A 20,947-nucleotide genomic window follows, 5' to 3' on the forward strand; every position below is an offset into this window, starting at 1 on the left:
GGCCTGTTGTAGTGCCACCATGAGGCTGATTTGAAAACTGAGTGGCATTTCTTCCTGAGCCTATCCACACTTTTCCTGGGCTGTGTGTGCTCCAGTTCCTGTTGATTTCATTGGACATCATTGGTCATCTGACCAGTTTCATTGGCTTTCATTGGATCAAATCAACAGGAACTGGAGCACACAGCCCAGGAAAAGTGTGGATAGTATAGTGGGAATAGGCATGCACGGCTTGGGAAGCCGTGGATATGCACGGCTTGGGATATCCGTGGATATACACTGCCATGTCTTCCTTCTCAGAATGCATTTCTTTCATGTGGATTCCAAGGGATTCGAATTGTCTGGAACCAGTTGCTCAGTGTGTTAGAACACTGGCCACATGTTTGGGAGATGGTGAGTTCAAACCCCACTCAAGTCTTTACTTTCAATCCAATTTCAGAAGAATAAAATAAACAAAAAAGCAGTGTGAATTGTCTGGAGCCAGTGGCTCAGTGTGTTAGAAGCTGTCACATGATCGGGAGATGGTGAGTTCAAACCACACTCAAGTATTTACTTTCAAGACCGATTTACAGAAGAACAAAACAAGCAAAAAAGCAGTGTATTGTCTGGAACCAGTGGCTCAGTGTGTTAGAAAGCTGCCACATGATCGGGAGATGATGGGTTCAAACCCCACTCAAGTTCAAACAAAAAATAAAGGGGCCAATCCCACCCCAGTCTTTACTGTGACACTTTGCATTCCACACTAACATCAAGTAGCACAGTAACAAGCAGTTAGCTCAGTGTGATGAGTGGCTGTGCTTGTGATCCACAGGTCCAGGGTTCAAATCCCACATTAGTCATGTGGCTCTGTGACACTTTGCTTTGCACACTGACTTTCAGAAGGACAACTTTAAAGCAGCACAGAAATTCCCCATGATTGTGTGCCTCAGTGGCCCAACGGGTAAGTCAAATGTTATCCGTAGTATACCTAGTAGAAGTGTGCCGGTTCAAATCACAGACAGTGGATAATTGATATCCATAGATCACCGACACTGTCCATATCCATATCCTAGTAGAAGTATGCCGGCCACATACTCCTAGTAGGATGCTGAGTAGGTATGACTGTGTGTCGTTAAGTGGCCCGGTGGATAAATCAGATAATATCCATAGAATACTTAGTGGGATGACAGGAGGAGAGTAGGCGAGGGGGGTCAGGCAGGAGGAGAGTAGGTGAGGGGACCCCAGGCAGGTGGAGAGTAGGCGAGGTGGCCCCAGGTAGGAGGAGAGTAGGCGAGGGGGGGTCAGGCAGGAGGAGAGTAGGCGAGGGGGGGTCAGGCAGGAGGAGAGTAGGTGAGGGGCCCCCAGGCAGGAGGAGAGTAGGCGAGGGGGCCCTAGGCAGGAGGAGAGGGGACCCCAGGCAGGAGGAGAGTAGGCGAGGGGAGGTCAGGCAGAAGGAGAGTAGGCGAGGGGGCCCCAGGCAGAAGGAGAGTAGGCGAGGGGGCCCCAGGTAGGAGGAGAGTAGGCGAGGGGGCCCTAGGCAGGAGGAGAGGGGGCCCCAGGCAGGAGGAGAGTAGGCGAGGGGAGGTCAGGCAGAAGGAGAGTAAGCGAGGGGGCCCCAGGCAGGAGGAGAGTAGGCGAGGGGAGGTCAGGCAGAAGGAGAGTAGGCGAGGGGGCCCCAGGCAGGAGGAGAGTAGGCGAGGGGGCCCCAGGCAGGAGGAGAGTAGGCGAGGGGGCCCCAGGCAGGAGGAGAGTAAAAAAACACTTTCACCTAGAAACTCCATTCACACTTTTTATTATTCAGCTTACTGTGGAGACACATGCTGGAACTTTTAAATGTTTTGTAGTTTCTTAGTTATTTAAGTTAAACGCCCAATGCATTGGGCTATGGCATTATCTATGGCAATAGCACAAACTTTGGCATGCTACTAGTCCTACATACTTAAACCTACCAACCCCATTCTAGCAAATGTGGTCCAGGAGTGTATTTTGTGCTCTGGAAGACCCCATAAAAATGTCACCACGATCGGCCCATAGGTGGCGCTACAGCACCAAATTCAAAACGAAGATTCATGATTATTCACAAAATACTTGTCCAATTTCAATGACATTGGCTAGGTTGTTGTACCATGGGCTGAAGCACAAGCCCAGAAAGTTTGACCACAATCCACCAATAGGTGGCGCTACAACAACAGATTCAATATGCAATTTCACAAGGTGCATAAGCTACCTGACCAATTTTCCACAAAAACCTTGAATAATCAGTAACGGACAGTTTTATTTCAAATCAAAGGGTTTATTTACGAACGTGACATGCTCAACTGTACAAATAATCACTGTAAGTATCATCGTCATCACTCTCAGCATCATTCTTTGTATGATTATCACATGAACCCTCAGCAGCCTCACATTTGCAGAGCTCTGTGCATGGAAGGTTATTAAGTTTGCAAGAACAGCGGCCGCTACGCTTGCTGGCAACACATGCACTTGACGAGTTCAACAACGGCCTCTGGTGCAGGTGGAACCTTTGAGACTACAGGGACACACCTTCCATCATCTTGTTGCTTCCATCCTAAAGAAAGTGGATCTAAAACCTGTGGCTCAGCAACGATGTCTTGTGCCCATACATTGGCTTGCCAATGTGCTCGCAGAATGTGTTCGACGATGGACCCTTGCGTTGGACATATCTTTTCAACACCCTGATTGCCCTTGAGCTGTTTAAACATGTGCCACCGAAGTACTTCAGCTGATTCATACCCAGGTTTGAAGAGCTGACACACAAACTTTTCACACCCGGCTAACACCTCCAAGGATGGATGAGGGCCAACACCAAGTTCAGCAAGTGCATGGAGAACATCATCACCAGTCTTCATGAACGATTTGAAGCAGGAAGATTTACCTTTTCCTCGGATGTGACCAGTGGTATCGCAACCAGTGAGCGTGTGGAATCCTGGCAATGCGGCTGCTCGTTTGGGGCCAATGGCCGTGTAGATTGGTCTGAGTTTTATCGTCCGTCTTTGATCTCCTGTGCCCATGATAATTGCACTCTCTGGTTGAAGGTCTGGTACCCTTCGAAGGGCAAGTACCAAAACATCAGTGTCACATGAGTATATATGTGGCGTTTTACCTAAACGACTCACTGCTGCGGCATACATAACCAGTAACGTATCCGCCTCTTCTTGTGTACTTGTGATGTTCACCATTTTTGTGTTTGTGGACATGACACCCTTGTGTGTGTGTGTGTTGTGATTGGTAGCTTGCAAAGATCAACAGCTTTTTGTGCAAGGTAGAGGACGAGGTTGGCCTTGGTTTCCTTGCTTCCGAGGAAAGCCTTGAAGTATTTGACTGGTGTGTTATCCTCTATTTTATACCCCTTTTCTTGTGCTCTTCCTGCTGTACGGAGATGTCTTGTTCTGTCCTTCATGGAGTTTGTCACTGTATAGTTGTCAAATAGCAAGTATAGATCTGTGTAGCCTTGCGCCTTTATGTCAACACTCCGAGTGAAACATTCTGCAAGATCTCTGCAACATTTTATTTCACCTTTCCGAACAACCATCTCCTGCACGACAGCCATGCCGTCAATCAAGATACTGGTCAACACTTCTGCAGATGGGCTACTCTGCATGTCTATGGATTCTTCATTAGATTCCATCTCTGAAACCACTCCTTCCAATTCATGGATGAGGGCAGACTTGGCTGTAGTCTGCAACAGAGAACCATCAGACTTCATTAAGCTGTACGTGTGTTCTGCAGGTCCAGTTCTCTTGAGGACTTGGCAACGAGAAGCAAGCGAACAAACAAGGAGTTTGTTGCTTTCAAGCTGATTTACTTATAGGAGCAAGTTTTGTATCTTTGAACATTTTTCTTACCACATTGTCTTGCTGTGAAGTGTCCATCACCATGTGGCATGTGTTGTACACTAGGTGCTGTTGTTCCACTGAAAGGATCAAGTTATATCGCCTGTCACAGCCCCTTGTAGCTTGGCCTGCCAGAGTCTGTGCTGCCTACTGTCTCTGTCTTCACAATGCCTGCAGGTTGCAAAATTGGGGTGCCAATCCATTGGGAGCACCTGGCCAGAATTGCTAGTGTGCTCTCTATAAATGGCTGATTGTTGGCCAGGGACCGTACCTATGTTCCCTCAGCTCTATGTTCCCTCAGCCTACGACAACCTACCTCCTCCCTCACCCTAACCCTAACCTCCCCCGGGGCAGACACCTAAACCTAACCGCAACCCTCTCCCGACCCGCAGCGCACCTCGGGGCTGAGGGAACATAGGGCTGAGGGAACATAGGTATGACCCCGTTGGCCACACCCACCTGATGGCAGCTACATGTAGTCTTTGGTTTGCACCATTCAACACCCCACACTACATTACCACACATCCGCTCACCTACGCTACTGATTTCACAGATTAACACACCCAAGCATGGTGAAGCTTTAAGTTATTGTTGATTATATAAATAAATATTGCTTTGTGCACTTTTAAAAGCAGTGTCTTCATCCTTTGTTTGCCTAGCAATGAATTTCATGAAATTCATTCTGGTAATTTTTGAAGCTCATGCATTTACTTCTTAAATGGGTTACTGGAGCGCCATCTATGGGTGTATTATGATCACATTTGCATGGCTTGTGCAGAAGCCCTTGGTGCATGAACCCAGTAATTTTCATTGAAATTGGACAAGTAGTTTGTGAATAGTCATGACTTTTCCTTTTTAATTTGTTGCTATAGCGCCACCTATGGGCCGATCGTGGTGATATTTGTTAGTCTTCTACAGCATATCATACACTCCTGGACCAAATTTGGTGTAAATCGGCCTGGTAGATTTGGAATTGGAGATATGATGTCGACAGAAATACAGACAGACACAAAATATTGCTACACATTGCCATATATTGCCATGGTGATAAAATATTGTTAAAAAAAAGTAAACCGATTTTTTGTGTCCTCTAGGGTCCATAGAACAGAAAACACATGGTTTACAAGAATCTTCACGAAACGTTCTGCTACATAACTACATATCAGGAAGGAACCTGCTGGTTCTGAATGGAGGCGGGACCATGTCTGTCATTGCCGTTAGGTCTCCTTGAATCTGATTCTGAAACGATGAATCAGTAATAATCACTATATCCTCTTTAGATGTGCTTTTATTTAAAGACCTAGTCCAGATGATTGCTTGCCTTGATGTCTTGTGTCTCTGCACTTCATGATATAGTGGCTTCTTTTAATTATGTTGCAAAGTTATTCACGTTTTAACTTAAAAGTGCTTTTTTAATAAAGGCTCAAAAAGGCAATGAAAATAAATACACAACAGAACTGATGCGATTGGTTGAAGGATAAGGTCACATGATTCACAATGTTGCCGGATGTTGTAATCTACAGGATGACTGCACTGCAATCGCATCTGCATACATGACTACATCATACCTAGAGTTATAATGATCATAAACTACATCGCCGTCTTTTAAAAATGCATTTTAATTTGAGATCCTGCGCCCAATAATAAATAATACAGGAACATCATAGTTTGAGAGGTGAATTGCTACGATAGAACTAATTGTAACAAAACAGGCTAAACAGCATTAGACGGTATAAAATGATGACAATGCAGTGATCGCCGCCCTTGCAGCAGCAGCACGTTGTGGTCCGATTTTGGACACGCCGCCTACAGACCCAAATATCGTGTCCGGGCCGGGGTGTGTGTTCTCTGTTGTCGGCCATGCTGCTCTGTCTGTCTCCGATGCTCCTCCTGGTGCTTCTGGTCCTGATGATGGGGACGACGGTGCTGGGTGCTGATGATGACCCGGGATCATCTCACCCGGACGGATCTCCGCCGTCAAAAATAGGCAAGTGGAAATAAACAAGGGATTACATTTATTTCTCTCCTATGCAACTATAATGTGGAACGCCCTACCAACAGCCATTAAGAAATGTGAATCACTTTCCTTCAAAACCGCTCTCAAAGAGCACCTACAGACGAGTAGCCTACAGACCCTCTAACCATACAATTCTGGAACCCCTTTTGGGGTTCTGTACTGTCTGTACAGTATGTACACTAGTATCCAAAATTACAAATAATTGAAGTTTTTCAGAAAACTTAGGTCAGCTTTTAGAATCGGCCGGGGGGTCCCCAGAGGCCGGAACATCCAGACCCCCAGGAACGCACCCAGTGGGCTAGGCCGGTTCCGGCGAGCCACCCGCGTCCAAAACGGTTGAGAAATTACAGAGTTTCCATGTGGGGGTCGCCAGGGGGTCACTGTACTGTACTGTACTGTATAGTACTGAGATGCATCATCTCATTTTAGAGGGGGTCGTCAAAGATTAGATTCTCTCTATGGTAAATGGTGCATTTATATAGCGCCTTTATCCAAGGAGCTTTACATAGATAGTGCATAGTGCATAGATAGTGCATAGATAGTTCACTCATTCACGCACACATTCTTACACCAATGGTGGCGGAAACCATGCAAGGCACCAACCAGCACATCAGGAGCAATTAGGGTTTCAGTGTCTTGCTTCTTCGACACGAGCCACTGCCACCCATTCTATTTGGACATTATAGTCATTCTCAAAATTATAGTAATTCAAGTAACCCGAGTTTGATATGAAAATCTAGGCCATGGACCCCCATAACTGATTGTACAAATAAATTGTTATTTTATATTGTTATAAATAAAATAATAATTGTTATATATATAATATAATAATATTATTTATTATTATATAATAATAATAATAAATATAATTGTTATTTATATTACAGACCTTTTAAGGTCAGTTTAGTTCCAATCTACCTGTAATTTAGCTGGGGACCCCTCGTAAGCCCTTTAAGGACCCCTCGGGATCCCCAGACCCCACTCTGACCCCTACTCGGACCCCACTCCTAATATAACTCCTAATATCCTAATATAACTCCATATATCCAAAACTGTTATTTTTCACGATTCAAATGCAAAAGTAGCGGATCTACAAGCTCAAACTCAAAACGTGTCGCGTTTCGAGCTCTTGGATCTGCTATTTTGATACTTTTGTGTGACGCCATAGTATGATCAAGTAGGACGTTAATGTACGAAGAAAACTCTTAAAATATGGATGTTTCTGCCCGACAGCGACAATATATATTTTCTCTCTCTCTCTCTCTCTCTCTCTCTCTCTCTCTCTTCTCTCTCTCGTGTCTCTGTGGTGCAGCGGTGGTTGGGGCGGGGATAGGCGGCAGTGCTACAGCACATTTCCTGCGCCAGCACTTTGGCCCTGAAGTCCAAGTGGACGTGTACGAGAAGGGCCAGGTCGGTGGTCGACTGGCCACGGTGACAGTCAATCACCAGCAATATGAGTCCGGAGGCTCCATCATCCACTCCCTCAACCTCCACATGCAGGACTTTGTCAAACAGCTTGGTTTGTTCATACATTACACACACACAAAACACTCATTTGAGTACAGGCCAGGGTCTGTTAGTAGTTGTTGGAATTGAGTTCAAGATACTAGCGCTACATAATGTTTTTTTTTATTCGACATTGCAATATTAGTAGTGTTGTAGTCGAGTCCACCTAAAGAGAGTCCAAGTCAAGACCAAGAAAAGTTCTTTTCAGTCATTTGGATTTCATAGAAGCCAGCATGTTTTCTAACCCAAAGATTGGAGCATTTGAACACCTAACTTTACAAATTGTGTTAATTGTTTATGAAACATTGCTAGGGGCGGGAGGGGCGGATCACACATTATGAGCTGGTGGCTTTCAGTCGTGAGAATGAATTTAGCTTTAATCCATGATGTCATCAGGTCTGAAGTACCGGCGCAGTGTGGCGGGTAGGACGGCGGTGTTCAACGGCGAGGAGGTGATCCTGGAGGAGACGGACTGGTACCTGCTGGACCTGTTCCGTCTGTGGTGGCGCTACGGCATCAGCTTCATCCGCCTGCAGATGTGGGTGGAGGAGATCATGGAGAAGTTCATGAGGTGTGCTATAGGGCTAGTAGTTACGTGTGTGTGTGTGTGTGTGTGTGTGTGCGTGCGCACGTGTGCGTGCGTGCGTCCGTCTCTGCCTCTCCATATTACCCTCTTTCTCTACCTCCTTTGTTCTTCTGCAATCGATTTTATAATAATATAGTGTGTGTGTGTGTGTGTGTGTGCGTGGTAGGATTTATAAGTACCAGGCTCATGGTCACGCTTTCAGCTCGGTGGAGGAGCTGCTGGCTTCGCTGGGTGGGAGTGGCTTCATCAACATGACCCGGCGTCCGCTCTCTGATTCGCTGCTGGAGCTGGGCGTGTCACAGCGCTTCATAGACGAGGTGATCGCGCCTATCATGAGGGTCAACTACGGTCAGAATGTCAGCATCCCTGCGTTTGTAGGTCAGTGGAGAGTCACTATTATTCCACAGTCTCAGTCTTTTCTTAGTGTTTTTCCTAATAAAGTAGATTTTCTTTAGTCGTTTTTAGTTGTGAATCATCTTTGCAAAAATAGCAGTTCTGGCAGAACCGTGCAAAGTAATTTCACATTGCCAAAAAAGGGAAAAAATAGCTCACTTGAATATTTGCAGTTTAAGAAACAAAGTACAGGACATTTCACAAATTATTTTGGAACATAATTTACACATCTTGGCAATTTCAGGAACACGTCTAGGTCCAACAATAAGCAGTTATTTAGTAAAGATAGAAGGGTACAATATCTATAGGAAAGCGAAAATGGTGGAGGAGTCGCAATTTAAAATTGGAGGGAATATTGTCATGGCCAGTGGCCTTGTGGGGTTGGAGGGCACTCAATTTCTTAAGTACCTCATCAGTTGTCACCATAACTAGTTTTAAATCGTCTTTACAAACACCTAGGTTTCTGTAGAAGTTTTTTTTTTTTTTTTGACGCGTATGGACCATGATTATTGGGAGGTGAAAAAACATGGCACAGAAAGCGTTAACTTCAGATTGTTTGGATGCTTAGGGTGGGAGTTGCTCATGTCATAGTCCAGTATATTGTTGGGTTACAGTTTTCAGTTCTTAAACTTCTTTCTTTCTTCGTTCTTCTTGGCAGGTAACTGTCCTGTAGACTCCAGGTATTTATGGATGAGATCCTCTTGTGTGGATGGGAGGCAAGGCTGATATCTGCTATAGTCCATGGTGTACTCTCCCTTTCCTTCTGTACAAGAGCGCAGCTCAGTGGCGTAACCAAACATGTAATTCAGAGGAATATCTGCATATAATGTAAAGTATCCTTCTGCCCCATCCTGTCCTGTGATAACACCATGGCGCCGGTTAGCACCGGCAATTACTGTTCCCTGAAACTCCTGGGGCGCTACAATTTCTACAGACATGATCGGTTCTATTATGATGGCGTTTGCCTTTTCCATGGCTTGCTTTAACGCGCCCTCCCCTGCACGGATGAAGGAGAGCTCATTGGAGTCAACCATGTGACTCGCTCCATCCTCCAACACAAACTTGAGGCCTGAGATCTTGTGTCCACTCAGAGGTCCTTTCTCGCAAGTGTCTTTGAATCCCTTCTCAACAGCTGGCACAAACTGCTTGGGGATATTGGTGCCAACAGTCTGGTCCTCAAACTCCACCTTGGTGTAGTGTTCTGGCTCCAGGGGCTCTAGAAATCCAATCACTTTACCATATTGGCCAGAACCACCAGACTGCTTCTTATGGGTGAAGTCAAACGGTACAGTGCTGGTGACAGTTTCTCTGAAAGCTACCTTGGGCTTTCCCATCACACAGGGGCAGTTGTATTCCCTTTCCATCCTCTGAGAGTAGATCTCTAGATGCAGCTCTCCCATGCCTGAGATGATGGTTTCTTTGCTCTCTGTGTCAAAATGAACTCTGAATGTTGGGTCTTCTCTTGTGAAGTGGTTGATGCCTTTGGAGAATTTATCCGAGTCATTCTTATTTCCAGGTTTCATAGACATTGAAATGACAGCTTCTGGTATGTGAATGGATTCCATAGAGAGGTTGGTATTGTTCTTGGATGTGAAAGTGTCACCACTTGCACAGTCGATCCCAAACAGAGCACAAATATCTCCTGCATACACCTGATCAACATCCTGCAACTGGTCAGCATGGAGACGCACTAGCTTTGATACTCGCACTCTCTTGCCTGTGCGTGTGTTGTAGATGTACTCAGACTTTTTCAGACAGCCTTGGTACACCCGCACGTATGTCAGCTGACCAAACCTCCCTGCCTCCAATTTGAAGGCCAGACCAACAAAAGGGTGCAAGTCGTCTCTCGCAGGGTCCAAGACAATCTTAGAGGTTTCACTGGAATCCTCATTATTCAAGATGGCATAGTTTGGGACCTCTGGGGTTGGGCAAGTAGTCCAGTACAGCATCCAAGAGAGGTTGGACCCCTTTATTCTTCAGTGCTGTGCCCACCAGCACTGGGCTGAACAATCGCTGCACTGTGGCTCTGTGGATTGCGGCCTTTATGTCATCAATGGTGGGAATCTTTTCCTCCAAGAACATCTCCCCTAAGATTTCATCAGCATTTGCAACACACTCTATCAGCTCCTGCCGCCGGTCTGCAGCCTCAGATCGAAATTCAGCTGGAATCTCATCATACCGGATATTCTGACCAAAAGGTCCTTCAAAATATATGCTTTGCTCCTGTATAAGGTCAATGATACCACTCATTTTCCCCTCTAGCCCAATGGGAATGTTCACGAAGGCTGCGTTCTGTTTCAGTTTGGTTCTGAATTGCTGCAGTGCTCTGGCAGGGTTAGCACCCATGCGGTCCAGTTTGTTGATGAATGTGAGGAAGGGCTTGAGTCATGGTTTGACACTGGACACCTCCCACTGCACACAAAACCAGCACTGCCCCGTCCAGCACACGCAGAGCTCGCTCAACCTCAATAGTGAAGTCAACATGGCCTGGTGTGTCAATTATGTTGATGTTATTGTTTTTATACACAGTGTATGTGGCAGCAGACTGGATGGTGATGCCTCTCTGTCTCTCCAGTTCCATGGAGTCCATGGTGGCCCCCACACCATCTTTCCCCTTCACTTCGTGAATCTCAGCTATCCTGCCAGTGTAATAGAGTACACGTTCAGTCAAGGTGGTCTTCCCAGAGTCAATGTGGGCATAGCCTGACCTAAGCAGAGACATTTCTGGTCTAGAGGGGCGGGTCGCGCCTCAGAAATGCGCGCACCCTGATTGGATCTCATCGATCTGTCCGTCACCCCCGGCCCCTCCTCTCCCCCCTAGTGCAGCGCTACGTCACATCATTTAGAGCGACGCCCACCCGGAAGGGTTGACTCCCACTTTTAGACTGGTTCAGCCCACGGCTTTTTCCAGGCTTTCATCTTTCGCGCAGACGAAATGAAAGCCTGGGTATCGAGGCTAATGTGGGCAGAGATGCCAATGTTGCGGATCCTTTCGTTGGGGAAGATGCCAGAGGAGGAGCATGTCCGACAGCTATTGATGAGCACCTTTTTGAGAGTGACGGTTCCTGGTGCGAGAAGGTGTGTTTTTCCTAAAGTTAGTCCTGCTTTCAGTATCCTCATATCGGCGGTGACCGGTGTATGGAGTCTGTCGACACAACAGCCAACCTACAGTCTATGTATCCAACACATTCACCCACGACACGAGTGGTTCAAAGTCACGCCGGTTCAAGCCGAAGCTCGTTGTGAAACAACACTTCCGCGTCTACGGAAAGTCAGAAGTGTCACAAGTTCCAACGCGTACACGTTTCGAGTAGACGTTTCGGACACGATTTGTAGACATCTCACTCCAACTCCAACGCCACTAGCCTGCTGGCTGCTGCTGCATATGAGCTAAATCTACATGGCAGTGAGTGCACGTGTAAGGGTTGAGAATGTTCTGTGGTCACTCACAAGAGCGGAAGTGCTGACCAGATGTAACTATTTGCAGAGTAAAGTCTTGACTAAAGATTTAAAGATGGACAAGTTAAAGATAAGCTTAGTTTTAAGGCTTAGGTTTATATCCTCATACAGACTTGATTGAAGTATATAATCCGACTGAGTGGTTCTGGCAAGATGCCTTATAAAGGGTGAGAATGACGTAACGACTAGGTAGATGACGTAACAACTAGGTAGTCGTGACGTCACGGTCAACCCTGAGCACGTGCTGCGGCACACCTACAGTAGAACTGGGCCCCGAGAAGTACTGGGCACTGGGCAGGTGTCATCATCATGAGTCATAATCAACAATTGTATTATTTTGATATTTTTTATATAAATATTTAAAAGGAGGTATTTGATTGCACCCCCCTAATGTAATTCCGCCTGGGACTTTTTGTGTTAAACTTTTTAGCGACATGCTTGCGCATGGTCCGTCCATCCATCCATCTTCTTTTTTTTTTTTTTTTTTTTCTTTTTTTTTTAATGGAATTATTTATATTTATTTATTTATTCAGGGAGGTGTACAAAGTTAGTTTCACATAGTCATTGTTGTTGGTGACATTCCCGCCCTTTTTTTTCCCCCTTGGGCTGGGCAGAGTGACCAAAAGTGGTCACGGTTGCTCAGCCCACCCTCCCGTTCACCCTCCCACCCTCCCATGGGTCACAGGGGAGGCAGAACACAAGGACCAAAATAAATGTAAATACAACACAGTAAGGAGAAAACAAATAGTAAAGTAAGCAAGGTAAACAAAAAAGAACAACGAATGAACAAAATAGAAAATAAATAAAAAACTAAAAGATAATAAAGGAACGTGACAGACAAAAAATAAGATACAGACATTATAATATAGCCTACTGCATACCTCCTTGGGACGTTGAAATTGATGATTGAAAGATAAATAACAATTGATGTCCCAAGGAGGTATGCAGGAGGTAATTGAAAGGAGTAGGTAGAACATACAAGAACTAGACAAATACAGTAGACAGTAAAATTATATTTAAACATACACATGAAAATGAAATATACTGCCCTCCCCTGGACCCCCCAACCCAATGTCTTCATTGCCCAATGATGAAGACTGCAGGTTAATATACTGCTGGAAAACCGGTGCATGCTTACAGAAAGAAAACCTAGCTCGCATTTTGCAGAGAGGCTCCCAGGTTGAATTTAGGTATAGTGTCGAGTAACTAAACCACAAAGCTTCAGTTTGGAGACTAAGATAACTCAGTGTGATCATCGTGGGCTACTTCTGTACATCTTGGTGCAGATAAATAATTAAATATAAATATAATAAGTATAATACTAATACAAAAAGTAAATAAATAATAATAATAATATTAGCAACAATAGTAGTAGTGATAATCATAGTAGGTAGCAGAGGGAATAAAAATAATAATCATATTACTTAAAACTAAATCGTTTTGTTGATAGTAATGACAATCTTGCATGATATATACATATATACATACATATACACATATATATATATATATATATATATATACATACACACTACCTACATACTACGTCACTGATCAGGAGTCGTTGTAATAGTAATAGTGAAAGAAAAGTAAAACGAGGGGGGTTCATGTCACCCACTTTAGTATAGAAGTGAGTTCAAAAAGGAGGTAACAAGTATTAAACAGACAAGGAGACATGCTGACCTCTTGTGGTACATAAGTGTAAACGCAGGGTGAAGGGTAAAAAACCCCCCCCAAAATAAATAAATAATAATATAATATAAAATATATAGCTAAAAACAAACTAAGAAAATGAAAGGGAATGTGACACATTATGGCATAGTATTTAACCATCTAGACCGTGTGTTTGGCTGAAGTCTTCAGCCAAACAGAAGTCCTTCAGTAGTTCAGTGTGTTATAAAAAAGTAGGGTGAGCAACAAATTAATGAATGTGGATTGTTATAGATCTAATTCGTCCATTTAGACAGGTGCTGAGTGGGCCTGCACGGCTAGTTTAGTGGTGGGATTGGTAAAGCATTTAAATGGTAACGTGAAGATACACATAATGTAGCCTACTAACTGGGGGAAAGAGGAGCAGAGAAAGAGATCCAACGGGGGAGAAGGGGGGGGGGGGGGTTGGGCACGGTAAAGCAGAGAGCATACATGTAGGCTACTATATGCACGGATCGCGCTATAGCTATTGGGCTGGCCGTCCGACCTCCCCTGCTACAGTACCAGTTTGGCTCTTTCTCTTAAGCCTCGTAAATGGGGATCATTTTAAGATAGTTAAGTCTACCAACAAATAACAAGTTTATTTTGTATGGGATTTCACACAGCCATGTAGAACCAAGATAACAGGACATCACAAAATATACGTTTCCCCTCTTTTTTTTTCCCGCTTCCCTTTTCCATAAAACAAACGTTATAAGAGATACCAAAATAGCAGGGTATCATTCATTTTTCTTTTTTTTTATGTATTTTTTTATGTATTTTTCCCCTCTCTCTCATTTTTTAAATCATAATGAATAATAATAGAAGGTTTGAATGTGCTCTACACCAAAGAGCCCAGAGTGGGAGGGCAGTTTGTTAACCAGAGTTGTTGCTATGTTTGTAAAGAAGATGTTCAAGTAGTTGGCCACATCAAGCTTGTCAGTGATGAGAGTGTCATTCGATTTGATGTTTTTAGTTTCTGACCGCAGCCTAGTTTATTTTTTAGTGGCTTCCAGAGCTAACGATGATTGTTTTTGTTTTCCTCTGCTTTATCATTGATAAAGTTACTTTTAGCTGATTTAGTCATGGTAGTTACAATACAATTTCACTCACTCATTGAGCTCCTCATCCGAATCTGGTACATTTTCTGTTTTATATGCAGTCAATTAATTTATCTTTATACCCACCTTTATCATTAGTTATCCTTGTGCAACTTGCTACAAAAACACTGAATGATTTTGCTGTTAACAATGGAAGAACTGATTGTGTCCAGTTAGCTCGGTAGGTAGAGCTCTTGCCTTTGGAACACAAGGTCATGGGTTCAAATCCGGGCACCGCCAACTCAGTGTTTGAGTATTCAAGAACCCTGCCCCCCCACTATAAAAAACCGTCCCTGTCACAATTCCATGGTCTTCTTTTTCTCAAGTTCAGTCTTCCATGTTTCTATGGCTTTTTGTGCATATTATTTAAGCCTTCCTGCTTGGTCCTGCCTTATCTCTGTTTGCAGCGATTGTTTTCCTAGTTATTATTATTATTAACCAAGTACATTAACCATGTCCATTCGTGGAACGTGTCCCTTCCACGCGCTACGTCCGGCCGGGGAAATTCCCCCTGCTTCCCCTTTTCACTGTCAGGTGAAAAGAAGCAGCTTGGACTCCTCATGCATAGAAGGAAGCATGAGGTCAGTCTGCTGCCCCCCCAGGTTGGCAGAGGAAGTGTAGCGCCCAGGATTACATTAGATAATTGGCATTGGGTGAAAAAGAAAACTGGGTTACAAAATCGTGGGATAAAATTTTAAATAAAAATAATAAATAATAAAAAACATGTCCATTTTCAAATACTTAATACTTCTACTCCACTACATCTTGCAGACAAGTGAACAACGTTACTTTCTATATTTCGATTATTACAAAAACAAAAACACCAATGTTTGCCTATTTTCGCTGAATCTTTGCCTGTTATGACATTCCCTCAAGAGGGATGTTTGGGTTCATGTTAAATATGGATAAATGTAATTGAATAAACAGCCTTCAATGTATTTAAAACTAGTCCTGTCTGTCTCTCTGTGCATATATTCCGTTGTGCACATGTCTATTCCAGGTGCTGTCTCTGGCCGGCGCCCAGACCAACCATTATATTCCGTTGTGCACATGTCCATTCCAGGTGCTGTGTCTCTGGCCGGTGCCCAGGCCAACCTGTGGGCAGTGGAAGGAGGCAACAAGCTGGTCTGCTCTGGTCTGCTAAAGCAAGCTAATGCCAACCTGGTGCAGGCCCGTGTCCACACCATCTCCCCCGTCCGCTCCGGTAGGCCAGCGTTTCTCAAACTGTTGTCGACAAACTGTTGGACCCCCCCCCCCCCCCCCCCAATTGATAGGTATTTGGCTGCGGACCCCCATCGGAAATCGTTGCTGTCGGGACGAAACCACCTAACTCAATTTTTTTTGCATAAATCAGTACTAGTGAACACCCTTTACGTCTGTGTGTTGTTTTGGAAATATTGAACCAATGAAAAGTATTAAAAAGCGCTTCGGACAAAACCTCAACTCCATTGGACCCTCAAACTGTCTGCTTAAGCAACTAACTCCACCACATCTCCCCCTCTCATGCACATAATTGGCAATATATAAAGTCGCAACAGCAACTTTGATGAGGCCTTGCTTTGTATTGCTTTGTTTTCAAAATATACAGTGTTCCTAACTTTCTAAAAAATGAACATTTTGGAATTAGGTGGTTTCTTCCCGACAGCAGCGATATCTAGTGTGCCAGGGACCCCAAGAAGAGAAGATCTGTGTTGCATTTAAAATGCTAAATGATTGAAAAATGTCCAAACATTGTTTTCAGAGCCCACTTTGTGAACCACTGATGATATTTCCTCCTACAGGGGATGCAGTCCAGTACCAGCTGGGCTTCACCACGTCACTGATGATATTTCCTCCTACAGGGGATGCAGTCCAGTACCAGCTGGGCTTCACCACGTCACTGATGATATTTCCTCCTACAGGGGATGCAGTCCAGTACCAGCTGGGCTTCACCACGTCACTGATGATATTTCCTCCTACAGGGGATGCAGTCCAGTACCAGCTGGGCTTCACCACGGTGCCGGCGGGGGTGGAAGGGACGGAGATGTATGACATCGTGGTGTTGGCCACGCCCCTCCAGGCCAGCGTGGGCTCCGGGGTTCACTTCCACGGCTTCTCGCTGCCGCTCGATCCACTGCCGGGCGACTACCAGCGCACGGTGGCCACAGTGGTGCACGGCTACCTCAACACCTCGTTCTTCGGCTTCCCGGACCCCCGCCTCTTCCCCTTCGCCAGCGTTCTGACCACCGACGCTGACCGCCTGTTCTTCAACAGCGCGGCCAGCGTGTGTCCCGTCAACGTCTCGGCGGGCTTCCGGCGCAAGCAGCCGCAGGAGGCCGGTGTCTACAAGGTGTTCTCGCCGCGGCCCCTGGACAAGAGCCAACTCAAGACCCTGTTCAGGTCAGTAGAGCTTTCAGTCAAGCCCTGGACAAGAGCCATGACGTCGCTGACCATTTGGTTGCCCTACTCTGCATATATTTGTGCTGCCCCCCCCCCCCCTCCCGACAAGAGTGCCGTTTCCTCATGCAAATTGGCTACTTATTATGGGCTTTTTAAATGTTTTTTGTGGCTTTCGCCTTTATTTTATTTTATTTTTTATAGAGGGACAGACAGTAGGCTGACAGGAAATGGGTGAGAGAGATTGGGGGGTGACATGCAGTAAAGGCCGTCGGGATTTGGAGTTGAACCCGCGGCACACTGTCAGACTTGGACTACCGGCCAAGGTGCTTGGGGCCTGGGCTTGGCTTGGCACTTTTTGGCACATTTTGTTGCCCCCCTCGGTGTGTTGCCCTACTCGTGGCGTAGGTGCTGACGAGAGCCAACTCAAGACCCTGTTCAGGTCAGTGGCTCTCTCAGTCAACCCGTGGTCAAGAGCCAAGTCAAGACACTGTCCAGTGGTGGAAAGTAAGTACATTTACTTAAGTAATGTACTTAAGTAAAAAAAAATGTTATTTCTACTTTGAATGAATTTCGATCTTATGCCGTTGGAACATTACAAGAAGAATCATGTATTAAACTCATTTGACATGAATGAAAAGGTATAGGCGGAAGCTGGTAGCTTTTTAATGCCTATCCTTGTATTTCCAATTTCCAGTACTCCACTACGTCTAGAGGCAAATATTGCCACTACATTTATTTGAAAACTTTAGTTACTAGTTACTTTGTAGAGTTGTGTTATTATTGCAAAACATATATTAACCACTTCTTCAGCCCTTTTGGCCATTTGAAAATAGCCGATCAAAGGCTGCATGACTCACCCTTTGAGAGTGAGTCATGCAATTGAACCTTTTACCACACATACACCATGCCACACTAGCCCTTTCACACACATATTTTCCGCTCTCAATAGTCTCAATAGTACTACATTATAACATTTTGACAGGGACACGGTGAGCCTGCCCTATTCTGCCTCTGATTTACTGGCAAGTTAACCAACCCAATGAAAGGAACCAGCCGCACCACGTATACAAACCAATCAGGAATAACTTAGGCCGGGCTATAACGTCTCAACCTATGGTCTCGACGCATCACAGAGACAGTAGATTCACGAAGATGCCAAATGCCACGAGCGGCAGGTGTCTCTTCCTGGTTTTTAAACAGCTGGTGGATGGAAATGAAGCTCCACCCACGTAGTAGCTCTCTGTAGCTCTCTGTCAGTGGTTCTCACATGTTTTTAATTTCAAGGAACCGCCTTTACTGTGAGAGGTACAAATGGAAGCGAATGAACCCTTCCATTTTTGTCAGCAGTCCAACAGCTGAACTTCATTCAGTTCAGTCGTGAGACATGGCCATACCATTTTCGGGGGTCCCCAGCCAAAAATGTTGAGAACCCCTGACATATACAGTACATTCATAGTACATAAGTGCTCCCTTATCTAACCTTTTAACATGAACCTTTTCCAATAGCCATGTTTTTGTCTGCTGTTTAAATTACCTCAGATTGGTGGTCAGTTTAACACTGGTTTCGTGGTTGCTCCACTAGTAAATGATCCTTCACCCACTTTACTTTTAAAAGCAGGAGGCACCACATCTGCTATACTGGCTCTGGTGGACTGGTTGTGTACCTCGACATTGAACATGTATGCAGGTAACATGATGACAATACTCTGAACTGGTGTCCTTCCTTCCCCCAGGTCCTACTACTCGGTGCAGGTGACCGAGTGGCAGGCCTATCCCAGCTACGGCAGCGGGCAGGCGGGCCTGCCGCCGGTGGAGCTCCACCCCAACCTCTACTACCTCAACGGGATCGAGTGGGCCGGCAGCGCCATGGAGATGAGCTCGGTAGCCGCCAAGAACATTGCCCTGCTGGCCTACCACCGCTGGACCAGACAGACGGACATGGTGGACCAGAAAGACCTGATGCACAAGATCAAGACCGAACTATGACCGCGTACGTGTCTGAGCCTAGACTGTCTTGGGACCCTTTTAACCTATACCGGTCACTCAATGTGGGGTCCAGGTACCCGCCATGGGGGCTCCATAGTTAGGAGCCAAATGGACCATTGAGGGTCTGTATCTTTGAGCTAAATTATTGATAGTTAGGAAGGACAGAGTGGCATTCCGACCCACCACCATTCCGACTACGTGGCTTCCGCAAGAGGTTAGGAATTTAGGGTTAGGGACAATTTACAATTTAGGCATTTAACAGACACTCTTAATCCAGAGCGATTTAAAGTAAGCACGAACAAAACATGGTAATACATCCAATAAATAAAAATAGGCTATAAGAATCATATGTAAGCTAACTTCTAGCCTCCCTGCCTGCCTTGGCTGATCTGAGTGAGCGGGAGGCTTTGTAGGGTTCGATCAGACTTTCAAGATATGGGAGTGCCATACCTTTGGTTGCTTTGAAGGCCAGCATCAGAGTTTTGTACTCTGTGCGGGCCGCGACCAGGAGCCAATGGAGGGAGCGGAGAAGGGACATGCGGGCAAGTTGGAATGGCGTTGCGTCGGAATAGCGGGCTTCGGAATGCCGGTGTGTCCTCCATTAGGTTGAATGTAACTCTGAGAGCGTTCAATTGGATCGGGTCCATTTGGTTCCATTTGTAAGCTCTCTGAGATAAAATTATTTAATTTTAATCCTAATCTTACTCTGCTGTGTCAACAACTGAAATAATGCTTTCTCTTTCTCTTCCTAATGCCAAGAAACCAAGACAATTGTAATTATGGCAATGCCTTGTGGACTAGCATGATAGCATACCACACATTTCTTCCAGGATGTCCCCATAATGTGTTTTAATCTTCATATGACCACCACGCTCTGACTATAGGTGCGCCACCCATTCAAAACATATCAAAATAAAGGGTAGTGGGTCGCACACACACCAAGACTGCAGTTCAAATAGTTTATTTCATATTTGAAACAAATGGACAAACGTTTCGGCTATCCAGCCTTCATCAGTGCCCAGAATGTGTTTAAAACTCTGTTGGTGACACTTTTGTCATGTACTGTACATCTGCAGCACAGAATAAAATAATAGCCTTTGACATCATTACTCTGACCTCCAAACCCTAAGAGCACTGTTCTCTTTGAGGTAGACAGAAATGTTCAGGCAGGATAAACGGTTATATCAAATCTAATTCATTTATATAGCACATTTCATAAGACAGATGTAGACTCGGTATGCTTCAAATTAAAATACAAAATAGGCAAAGATCAATCATGGTAAAACATAGTCATATAGGAACATGGAAAATATGGAGGTATTGCATTATATAACATGACATGCAAATGCTGCAACAATATAAAAAAATCACACTCGTGTGAAGTGAGTCTTTCATCACAATGATGACGTCTGAGGATGTCAACAACATGAAGTCACGGACATACACACAAAGCTGTGCATTGGAGCGGCTTCACCGCTCAAAAACATATAACATAAGAATGTATTACAATAAAACAACAGTACAAAAAAGGAGTAAGATAATCACACACTTTTAAACCTAACTAAAATATTATAAAAAGATGTATGTTTTTAGTCTGCTTTCAAAATAAGCTCTTGTTTCCTGTTTTAAAGTAGTGGAGAATTCCAGAGAGCCCATAATGACTAAAGGCACCATAATATGATTTAGAATGTATTCTATCCTAGGTATAGGAACTTTTATCTGATGATAAGGCATCTTGTTTGGTCTGTATTCAGGATACTAACTCTGGTATGATAGAAATAAAAGCATGAGCCAGCTTTTTTTTATCTGACCGTTGACGGGAAGCATCTAAATTTAGATGCATTCCTAGATGATATAAAGCAGTCTTGAATATATTAGTTATGTCCTTCTGAAGGTTAAGATCAGCATAAATGAATCACACCCAAAGTTTCTGGTCTGCTCACAGTAAGGTTTTACTGTCAAGGGAGATGATTGAATCTATATTGCCTCAAAGCCTTCGGAC

The 20,947-nt window shown here is 44.7% G+C and overlaps 2 protein-coding genes across 2 annotated transcripts; one reads left to right on the plus strand and one right to left on the minus strand.

The window, feature by feature from the left end:
• Nucleotides 1-5,378: 5,378 nt before the first annotated feature.
• Nucleotides 5,379-20,054, plus strand: pcyox1l (prenylcysteine oxidase 1 like). The gene is made up of 7 exons (XM_083786862.1): nucleotides 5,379-5,817; nucleotides 7,160-7,366; nucleotides 7,750-7,924; nucleotides 8,106-8,317; nucleotides 15,644-15,784; nucleotides 16,542-16,959; nucleotides 18,693-20,054. Exons 1-7 carry the CDS (start codon nucleotides 5,691-5,693, stop codon nucleotides 18,943-18,945), a joined length of 1,533 nt encoding a protein of 510 aa, XP_083642988.1. The 5' UTR covers nucleotides 5,379-5,690; the 3' UTR covers nucleotides 18,946-20,054.
• LOC310874172 (elongation factor G, mitochondrial-like) lies at nucleotides 8,829-11,557 on the minus strand. Its single transcript, XM_083786873.1, is given in 4 exon segments — nucleotides 8,829-10,252; nucleotides 10,254-10,712; nucleotides 10,714-11,035; nucleotides 11,305-11,557. Coding segments are annotated over 4 exon segments (2,232 nt in total). The 5' UTR covers nucleotides 11,453-11,557; the 3' UTR covers nucleotides 8,829-8,949.
• Nucleotides 20,055-20,947: the final 893 nt, after the last annotated feature.

This window comes from Protomyctophum parallelum, assembly GCF_964188405.1.
Source record: "Protomyctophum parallelum genome assembly, chromosome: 1".
Classification (NCBI taxonomy): Eukaryota; Metazoa; Chordata; class Actinopteri; order Myctophiformes; family Myctophidae; genus Protomyctophum; species Protomyctophum parallelum.

Bases quoted from the DNA above. Each gene is read 5' to 3' on its own strand.
- pcyox1l (XM_083786862.1), top strand. From the start codon at position 5,691: ATGCTGCTCTGTCTGTCTCCGATGCTCCTCCTGGTGCTTCTGGTCCTG. The intron at 15,785-16,541 runs GTAGGCCAGCGT...TTCCTCCTACAG, and splicing joins CATCTCCCCCGTCCGCTCCG to GGGATGCAGTCCAGTACCAG. The intron at 16,960-18,692 runs GTCAGTAGAGCT...TCCTTCCCCCAG, and splicing joins CAACTCAAGACCCTGTTCAG to GTCCTACTACTCGGTGCAGG.